This window comes from Stylophora pistillata, chromosome 1, assembly GCF_964205215.1.
Source record: "Stylophora pistillata chromosome 1, jaStyPist1.2, whole genome shotgun sequence".
Classification (NCBI taxonomy): Eukaryota; Metazoa; Cnidaria; class Anthozoa; order Scleractinia; family Pocilloporidae; genus Stylophora; species Stylophora pistillata.
Genome location: NC_142519.1, coordinates 43,538,607 through 43,548,464, shown reverse-complemented (window position 1 = coordinate 43,548,464; position 9,858 = coordinate 43,538,607). Strand labels below are relative to the sequence as shown.

The 9,858-nt window shown below is 40.2% G+C and overlaps 1 protein-coding gene across 1 annotated transcript; it reads right to left on the bottom strand.

The window, feature by feature from the left end:
• Positions 1–3,583: 3,583 nt before the first annotated feature.
• Positions 3,584–9,518, bottom strand: LOC148742681 (uncharacterized). Its single transcript, XM_088758192.1, has 2 exons — positions 9,273–9,518; positions 3,584–8,197 (listed from the first exon to the last, which is right to left on the bottom strand). Exon 2 carries the CDS (start codon positions 5,942–5,944, stop codon positions 5,339–5,341), a length of 606 nt encoding a protein of 201 aa, XP_088614318.1. The 5' UTR covers positions 5,945–8,197; positions 9,273–9,518; the 3' UTR covers positions 3,584–5,338.
• Between the last annotated feature and the right edge of the window lie 340 nt (positions 9,519–9,858).

Genomic DNA, 9,858 nt, shown 5'->3' with positions numbered 1-9,858 from the left:
TGGGCACCACTGCTTTTGAACGCCTCTTCAAGCAACACAAATCTTTCAATGTGAGGACAGATAAAGCATATTTAACCTGTGGTTGCCAATAACCTCTCACTATAACCCTAACGCGAATCGCGAAAAGGTAACACGTTAAAATGTTACAAACAGATTCTCACATGCTTATGAATCTCCCTAAACACGCGCGCACAAATCACACTTCACGCAAGTCACACTCCACGCAAGTTAACTGTAACGGTCTTCCTAACTAGAGACATACTCTCTCTTCTCTGAGATGGCAGAAACCCTGAGAGTACGAGTACGATTAACTTCGGATTACAAGTCAATTTGCAATTAAAATAACTTATAACCTGGTTGAAGACTTTTTCTGTGGTAGCAACTGATGCGCTGTCACAAACGTCTAAGGTAAACCCGTAAAAGTATCGATCGAATGGAAACTCCGACTTACCCGCTGGTAGATCATCCGCTCATGTCTTAAGAAATATTGGAAAAATCCGTATCAGCCAGTCATATATTTAGGACGATTTGAAATCCGCTCTTTTATACTTTTAAAACTCCTTGATGAAAGATGTAGAGACGCAAAGTGTAGGTATTCCCATAGTTTCATATCCGAGGGGCAAATGATACAGGGGAGGGAAGATTTGATCGTCTAGTTTGATATTTTACGTCTGGTCTAAGGTAAAGGGCCACTTACTTCTTCATTATGACATTACAGCAGTTGAGAAATTTTTTTTTGATTTCAGGTTTAAAAATTTGAATAACAAAAACTTCTTAGATTGGAATGTACAGGTTCTTGCCCTACGAGGACTGGGAAGGAGATAGAGGAATGGCACTTAAAGCTATTTTGAATGAATCGTTGAGCTTGAGATTTCTCTGCAGTGTCCGTTTGATCTTGAGAAGCCGTCGTGTGACCCTTTCCGCCTTTTCTATAAGAGGCTAAATACTTTCACTCTGATAATGATGTTAATCGAAAGGGTGAAAACTACAGTTTATCTCTACCAACTTCCCTTCAACAACAGCTAAGCATGAAAAGATAAATCTAAATAATTTTCCTTTGTCCCACTTACACTCACTTCACCCTTATGGCTAGGCTAAGCCCCTTAAATAGCTTGGCTGGCTACAGGGCTTTTTTTTCTGTCTCGTTGATGAATTTTCAGATGCATTCGGGCCGTGCGAGGCGACTGGAGGTAGTTTGGGAAGTTCTGCGTCTGTACCAGGCCTTTGCACTGCCCTTGATGAAGTCCAGTGTTACTGGTAACCTGCAGCGATCCCCTGCTGAACCTGCAATGGACTACAGAGTATATGTATCATGTAATCCGGAGGAAGTACTGATATTTCCTATCCGCTGGTGTTACTTTCTGTTATAAGCCTAAGATACGATTCTGCAATATTGGTGGCTCAGCCTAAGAGCAAGACTGAAAAATTTTTAAAAGGGAGAAAATAGTACAGTTTCCTAGAGAGCCTTGCATTCTGTGTGCCAAGCGCAAAGTATTATACAGTTACTTATCACCAACCTATGCGTGAGCGCATCTGTATTCTGTGTAAGATTTCTGTCGCTTCGCTTGGCAAGTCCTGTTTAATAAACTTCGTTTCCATCACTTGAATAAACTTCACTTTAATAAACTTCGTTTCCATCTTCATCATCATGAACATTATCATTGTAACTACCGTTTCATTAAGCGCGTCAAAGAATTTTCTGTTTTAATATGGTATTAACCGATTGTCCTGCGAGTAATGTTCCGCACTCAAAGAAGGTGAGCATAAATTTCAAGCAAAGTGCTTCTTTTAGAGTTTCAAAGACAGTCAAATCAAGAGACGATCTTTAAATATTTCTAGTTATCATACATATCTTGATTTTGAAAGAAATCTTACAAACTAGCTTGGTCCGCCTAAGGAGCATGCAGAACTGAATAGATGTCCACAGCCTCTGCTCGAGTTCCCATGATCTTAAATGTCATTGTCAGAGAAAACCGGGCAGGAGCAAAACTTCGGGGTCGGCGTTTGACCTACACCTTTTTACCATAGAAAAGCTACCTGAAAAGATTATCAAGGGTGGTATTTTCAAAAGTTGGTGGGTTTTTTATTTCAAGATAAAATCTTTCCTGTAATCAGGGCTCTCCACGGGTATAAAATGGCGTGATTTTCAGCCAACCTTCGTCCACCCCATATGAAAGAACGTTAAGTGAGAAAAACTTGCCAAAGGTTTTTTCACACCTTCAACCCACAATGAACTGATTGAAGTCTAACAATCTTTCTTTTGCTAAACGCTATGTTTTCAATGTCGCACTTAATATTAGGACTGAATTGATAACGAATGTGAGCCAAATTTTTGCCCTTTTCGCAGTGCTGCTTGTGAAACGTGCGTGGTGTACTTTTAAAAGAAAATTATTGTATCAATAGCCTGTTGTACCTTTATTAAAATACAGCAAACTTAAATCGCTAAGGTCGACGTCGAAAGTTACATGAAAATGCCATTCAGCAAAAATTTTTCCGGCCGCCAAATTTTGAGAGAAGAAATAATACAGTTTTTTTTTTCTGGACGATAAATCGAAAATTTACTGGACAGTGCTCAGCAGGGTAATCAGGTTGTTTAATTACCGGTGGACGGTATTCACTTTTAAATATCGACATAAGTAAGCGTTTAAACACTTGAAACATGAAACACCCCTTAGACAAAACTGATTTTTTCCCCCGCTAAAAATAAGTTATGTGGCACGCGGCAGTGAATCTCCACAGAGTTTGACCGTCACAGGCATAAGAAAAACCATTCAAAGCTAATAGTATGAGGGTGATCTGAAAAACTGTGTCAATTCAGTAAGGTAAAAATATAAATATATCAGACTAGCCGTCTTGTCTACATCTGTAGTGGTGCAAACTGTTATGAACTATTTTTAATCCGTGATTTTTTTCACATGCTTTTGCCTCATAATAAGTGTAATGCCCAAATATAAGTCTTCAAGCTCTATCAAACACAGAGTTTTTACACTTAAAATTAACTATTGTTATTTTTTGTTTTTGTTTTCTTTTTCGAAGAAGAAAATCAGTCAGTTTCGATTGTTAAAGCGTAACAAAGATTTCACTACGGACTAGCCTGGCAGTAAAAGTGACATTGTCGTTAATAACAGATGAAATATTAAGAAAACTTCCTATTCTTGAAAGTGAGTTCACCCAATATCTTTAGTTAAACTTTCCAAGGCCACGTGCTTTATAAAAGGTTTTTCCCATATTTCGTTCTCAACGACACCTCTAATAAGTCCTTTTTACTTGCTAATCGGGGACTCTGTAAAACGCGGACCGGATAGATGCGGATGGCGGATGCGGATAGAAAAATACGGATGAAAAATTGCAGATGGAAAAATGCGAATAGAAAAAAAATTGGTTGGAAAAAGCAAACAAACAAAAAAAAAAACAACTGTCCATTAAACATGTCATTACAGTCAAACCCCGCTATGTCGAACTCGGTTCCCTCGGATTTACCCTTGTTCCACTGCTAAAACACCAAAATAGCACTAACTCGCCGATCGAAAACGCTTCAAAATGGCCTGAGACACTGGTAATCAACAAAAAATACAACAAGGCAATAAGGTAAGTCAATTTTATTTCAAAACATGACCTTTCTTCTCTCTTTTAAGGTAAACCGATAATATCCCATACAAACCTTTAAAAATAACCATTGCGCAACACTGCAAGAGTCACGTCCACACTTCTAGTAACGAGCTTGGGCTGCCTGTGTCACAATACAAATCAATCAATGCTCTCGTTCATGAAACGCTGCCACTCTTTCAAGTTTACGCCTGTCATGATGGAAGTCGTGGTGGAAAGTTCTGGTTCAGATAGCTGGGAGTTGCCTCTTTTTGAGATCACATGGTGAGTTACTGTTACACTAATGGTTTTGTCATTTTCAATTTGGCTGGTGCTTTCTAACTTCCTGAGCAAACTGTATCATTTTAAATCTGCGATTTTTTTCTCCGATTTGCCATTCGTTTTATTCTTACTATTTTGGTTTACCCTCATTTTTTTTCCATCCATCGTCTACAATCCGAAGAATTCTTGGAAGGACCACTCGGACAATCAGCGGCGAGGGAAAGCCGGACCTTTTTGTAGATCAGGATCAGCGATATAAAGAAATATTTGAAATTGAAAGCAAGGCTGATCGGACAGCTATGGATTTTTAATAATATATAATATTAGCCCAATATTTCGACTAGACAAAACTAGTCTTCCAACGAAACCTAAGTGAGAATGGAAAAAACGGTAACAGTATAAAAATAAAACAAAACTTAGAAATAAAATATGATAGGTGGAGGAATACCTTAGAAAAAAAAAAAAAACAAGTATAAGGAGGTATCATCATGAAATACAAGTCGTAAGATTAAATTTCATCGCCTCGGTTCATTCCATAGGGTCTATCTCTGTCTGAATTAACGAGTTCTAATGGGATGAGTTCTATGTCTTTAGTGGAATGATCTGGAAGGAAAAAGTGAGAAAAGTTGGGAAAGTTTATAATCGAACCGGCCTCGCTATTTCGAAGCCCCAAGGGAAATAGGAAAAAGTTCTAGATAGCGTGCTTTCGAAATAACACCGGAGAAGCGTAAAGGAAGGGTAAATCCTAGGGAAGTCGATTTTTGTTGGAAATAGCGGGACTAAGTACTTGAATTTAACCGAGCTCGACATAGCGGGGTTCGACTGTAATGAAATGTTTAATGTTGTTGTTTTTTTTTTTTCCAACCGATTTTTTTTTTCTATCCGCATTTTTCCATCCGCAATTTTTCATCTGCATTTTTCTATCCGCATCCGCCATCCGCATCTATCCGGTCCGCGCTTTGCAGAGTCCCCTAGCTAATGAGACACCGTTAATAACAAATGGAATCGGAATTTTTTTCTGATTAGAAGCAAACTGCATGCAAACAAAATAAAACAAGACTTAAAATGCTTTCTACTGTCTGGTTGATATCACATTTTAACTTTGAAAATACGAAAGTAAATTGTAAGTAAGGTAAAACTCAATGGTTCTTCTGATTGTAAACAAAGTATCTACTGCTTAGGGCTACTTCGAAAGACACCACAGGTCTCCACTGTAGGTTGCTCCATAATCCGTAATATTTAATCATATATTGCAAAAACTCAAGAGAGTGATTCATAGAATTAACGATGGCATTTGCGTTAACGCTTAGTTACCGCACGCGTGAAACAGGTGCAACATTAATTTAGCGTACGAACTTAAGGATTCGATGAATGATTTCTTTCTCGCTAGTGAACCCGAGACCTCTAATTGAATACTTTCGCACATTTCTCTCAGCTCAACTACTTTCATTATTTTGAGTTTCTCCGCTTTTCAAAGTTCGCACAAGTTCCTATTTCGGACAACAATAGGATACTGAGGTGCAGTCACTTGAAGGTTCACTGCTATACGTAGATTCTCAAGTGCAATTTCATTTTCTACCGCTTCTAAATCAGGATCCTCCTCCGTAAATTCCTGGCTCGTAGGATTTTCACTCGTATCTTTTTCTATTTGTGTCTGTCGCTGGACTGCTGATAGCCGTGAGAAAAAATTATTTATCTGCTGTGCTGTTCTCCATTGCTGTGGGGTGAACAGCAAATGTCCAGCACCGTCCTTTACAATTTTCATTTCTCGAGCGACCTGAACCGGATCTGTCTTTTGGCCAGTTCTACAGCCTGTGTCAAACTTCTCAACCAAATACGCTTTTACATGAGCCTCCATTCTCGACGGATTCTTTGCCGTTTTAAGTCCCCATCCCATTGGCTGTTGATCTTTTTTGCTCGAAGAGGGATATGAAAAGTCTATTTCTTCTCCGGAGTAAGTTCCAGTTTCATGAAAGCCGGCTACATTAACGCCAGTAAGCCTCTCTGCCCACTTTGTACTGATACTATCATACAGGGACTCCGATTCCATCTCTCTTACGTGTTTTCCTGAATCCATGTGTTGTTTTCAACCTCTTCGAGTGTTTTAAAACTGAGAACACACCCAGTCTCCGTGCTCGGGAAAATTTCAGTGAGAGGCCGAGTGTTTTCTGCAATATCACCTCGTTCTTTCGTTCTGGCACGAAAAGGCTGATATTCTCTCATTCCAGTGTCCCCGTGCCTTTCGATAACTACTTTGTCATGTGGAATGAAACAACCTGGACCAACATTGTAAGTTTTCCAAGCACGGACTCCCCTTTCCTCAAATAAGAAACTGTTCAGAAGGCTGATTCCAGGCATTTTGTTTTCCACGCCAGCCGACTTAGTGGTATCAACTTGTATAACAGCTACTCTACAGCCTTTGAGGCCACCGTGGGATTCTAAAGCCTCTTTCCTATTTTCTGCAGTTATCACGTCATGCTTCTCATCCACCCATCTCTTGATGTGAGCTTTCATGGGGGCAGTTTTCCGGTCGCAAATATCTTTTCCGGCTTCGGGGTCGGAAAAGTCGTAGCGTAATGGTATTACACCACATCTTGTCCCGATGTACGGATGGCTGACGATCAAGGGCCCACTGTAATAACAACCAGCTTTGTCTGATCGTAAAAAAGCTTTGTTCATTGAAGGATACTCAATCATCATGTTGTTGAGTAGATGCTCGATGACTGACATAACCGTGAAGCTGTTTTGCTTGCGAGTGAAGAAAAGATGCACAAAACATTCAACTTGACATTTGCCCTCCTCTACCCCATTTTCCAAAGAACTCAGACATCTGCTCTCTGTAGTGCTGCGGCAGATATTTCATCGCCCAGTCCATGATAATCAAACATGTTTCTTCGTAAAGCTGAGTAAGAGAATTCTGTTTTGCTTCTTCCTGATTAACAGATCGAAGTAAATGTGCTCTCCAGGCTTGGACTGCTCGAGAGTTCTCCTTATTCTCAAAGTTTATTCTTGGTCTCGTTTCGTCGCTGATGACTAACTCATAGATATTCTTTAGTGTGTCGCGGAAATTCGAATCAAGGGAGTCACATCTATTACAGTGAATGTCATGGCAGTGTGGACATTCTTCATAGAGGTCAGGACTCTCCGGGTCGCTTAAGGCATGAACGGTACAATGGTCGCTGTTGTTTTCGTTTCTACCCACGTGCGTTGAACTTTATAGTCCGTCTTCAAATATATTTTTGCCTCTTTCAAGTCTCGTCGCATTTTTTCAGCCCAATGCTCCTCTGCCCCGTTTTCCACTTTGGTGTCGACGATTGCGCGCAGGTTGTCAAATGCTTCAGTCCCTTCCACTCTAATGTAATGAAGCCCATGAAGGGACCTCTGCATCGACGCTGAGCAAATGTCAAGCATTCTAAACAGAGAACTTGTGCTTGCCGGCTCAAACTGCTACTCTCTGCATTAGCTTGTGTTCTGTTCGATAATTCTGGAGGGAATCAAGTTCCGCACAACAGCCGGAATTGTAATGCGTCGCCAGACTCAAGCTTAAGAGTTTTTGTTCCAAATGCAACATCTTGATGCAGCTGTGGTTGTGAAATATAGCTAATGAAATGATCAACTTTCCCTGATCAACTCTTTTTCGGAAGATTGTTTGTTCGGGAACTAGTCCTTTTCTTGCCTTAGTGGCATGCTGACGAGCCTGGTCAATTGTCCACTTAGTTAAACCAGGGATTAACGTTTGCAATTCTCTGCAGCTAAAGTCATTTGCGAAAAGAGATAGGATCTGGCGTTTAGTTTGCCACGACTCCTCTTGATCATGAACTTTGATCAAGACATCAATGAGCCCAGTGTTTGCGTCGAAATGCTTTCTTTTGGATGAGCTATTCTCGTCCCTCTCGATTATGTCCAAATCATTTTGGGTACATTTCCAAAGGTCTTTTTCTTGCCCAGGACTAATGACTGACAGCGCAACTGCAACAGCCCCCCTTCCCTTCCGAATACAGTCCTTTTGCTGGGTAGGTGAGATATTGTCCCATGAGGCATTTAAAGTAGAAAGGATGGGACTAAAGTGTCCACTTGTCAGGTTTCCCCAGGGCATCGTTCAGTGCCTGTCGTCTCTGATTTTGGATTTCCTTCTGGTCGCACTATAGCTTACTTCTTCCTCAGGAACGCTGATTTGAGAGGCCTGAGCAACAGAGTCTCGTCTGCGTCTTCGCGAAGTGGCTGATCCTCTTCAATCACGGTAACTTCACATTCCACTGAATTCTACCTCCTCATTTTTTCCTGGAGTTGTCACAAAACTTTGCCCTGAGGAGGACTGTACACCAGCTTCCTGTAAAGTAAAATAGATAGATAATAAATAACGATTACTAGCAACGCATTAGTCCAATAGTTAAATTCATTGACACGGAGTGGCAATCTCCGCCTTTATCATACTGCGTTTATATGTAGTTACATTGAAAGCACTTGTTCTCTATTCTGAAGTTTCATTATTCGTCAGTTCTCAGACCACAGCAAACTAGTTGATGACATCTAACTAGGCAGTGGATTAATGAATCCTAACGTCAGTAGCCTGGGACCAGCCTCCGCAGTGGGGGAAAAACGAAATGTCAGACCAGCAAGGGCGAAAATAAATCGGCGAATGAAGCGAGCCAAGTGGTAGTCTGGGAAGGGGAAAGGGTGGCGCTCTGTTTCCTCTGGTTTTTTTCCTTTTTTTCCCGCTGTGGAGCTTAATCCCTGATTAAAACGCTATTTATTTTGCACATTTTAACTCATGAAAACGAACCCATTTTTTTTTACAAAATAGTCCTTACTACATAATCGCCATTTAAATAGGCTACCTCTGAGTTCCAAAAACCCTCACTTTCAAAATGAGGCCAAGTGCACAACCTTTCTTGTAAAAATGAGTTTCATTTGCATGAGCATGAGAATGAAAAATCATTTCCATTTTTAAGGCTGACCACTTAACCTCGTTTGATGCAGAGGCCCTAGTGAATTCGAAATGGTCTATTATTCCTCAGAAGATAAATAATGTAAACAATAGCATAAAATATGCAGCCCATCATAGAAGAAAATATTTCAGTTGCTTCAGTTGGTAAGACCATTACATCTTCAAGACGGGGTCATCGTGAGTTCGAATCCCATCATGTCAAAATTTATACGAACATGGACTTGGCTATCCCCCTTGGGTTAGAATTTAGGGAGTCAGACCGGTCTTCAAGGACTGCTTTGGTTCAGATCCCTTCGTTCACATGTTTTTATCATTGCAAAATCACATTGTTTTCCCAATTTTAATTTCATCGACAGTTCCAACTATCTAATGTAAACTTCTAGTAAACTCAAGTAATTTGTAAGTCAACTCTCGCTTTCGTTCAGGACTGGACTTTATACAATGCTATTAAGCTGACCTGTTCCATGCTTTTATCCAAATGCACATCAAAAATCAATCACTTCAGTGTCACTTCTCTCGCGCTTTTTACAGTGTTCCAGCCTACAACTGGTGCAGATTGCTATCAAGAGTAATCAACCACAGAAAACAATCAGAACTGAAGCCTAGTCATTTTAAAGTGCCACACCCATATCCCTCCCCCCCACACACTTTAGTGGAAATGAACAATGCAAGAGGATCACAATTCTTTTTGCAACGCCAACATTATTTTTTGTTTTAATTTTAATATTAAGATAATGCATGTTTACTGAAAAGTTTGTGCTGAGAGTTTAACATATAACTACCGTGGCTCTCAAGGGCCATCCACCTACAAAAAGTTTTACGACTTTACCGCGCGATAAGTTTTGCTAAGTCCATTCATTCAAAAAATCTGCAATCAACATTATCGCGCGATAGATAAACTTATCGCGCGATACAACAACTTATCGCGCGATAAAACAACTTATCGCGCGATAGAACAACTCATCGCGCGATAGAACAACTTATCGCGGGATAGAACAACTTATCGCGCGATAGAAAAACTTATCGCGCGATACAACAACTTA

Coding starts and splice junctions, on each gene's coding strand:
- LOC148742681 (XM_088758192.1), bottom strand. CDS start 5,944: ATGGATTCAGGAAAACACGTAAGAGAGATGGAATCGGAGTCCCTGTAT.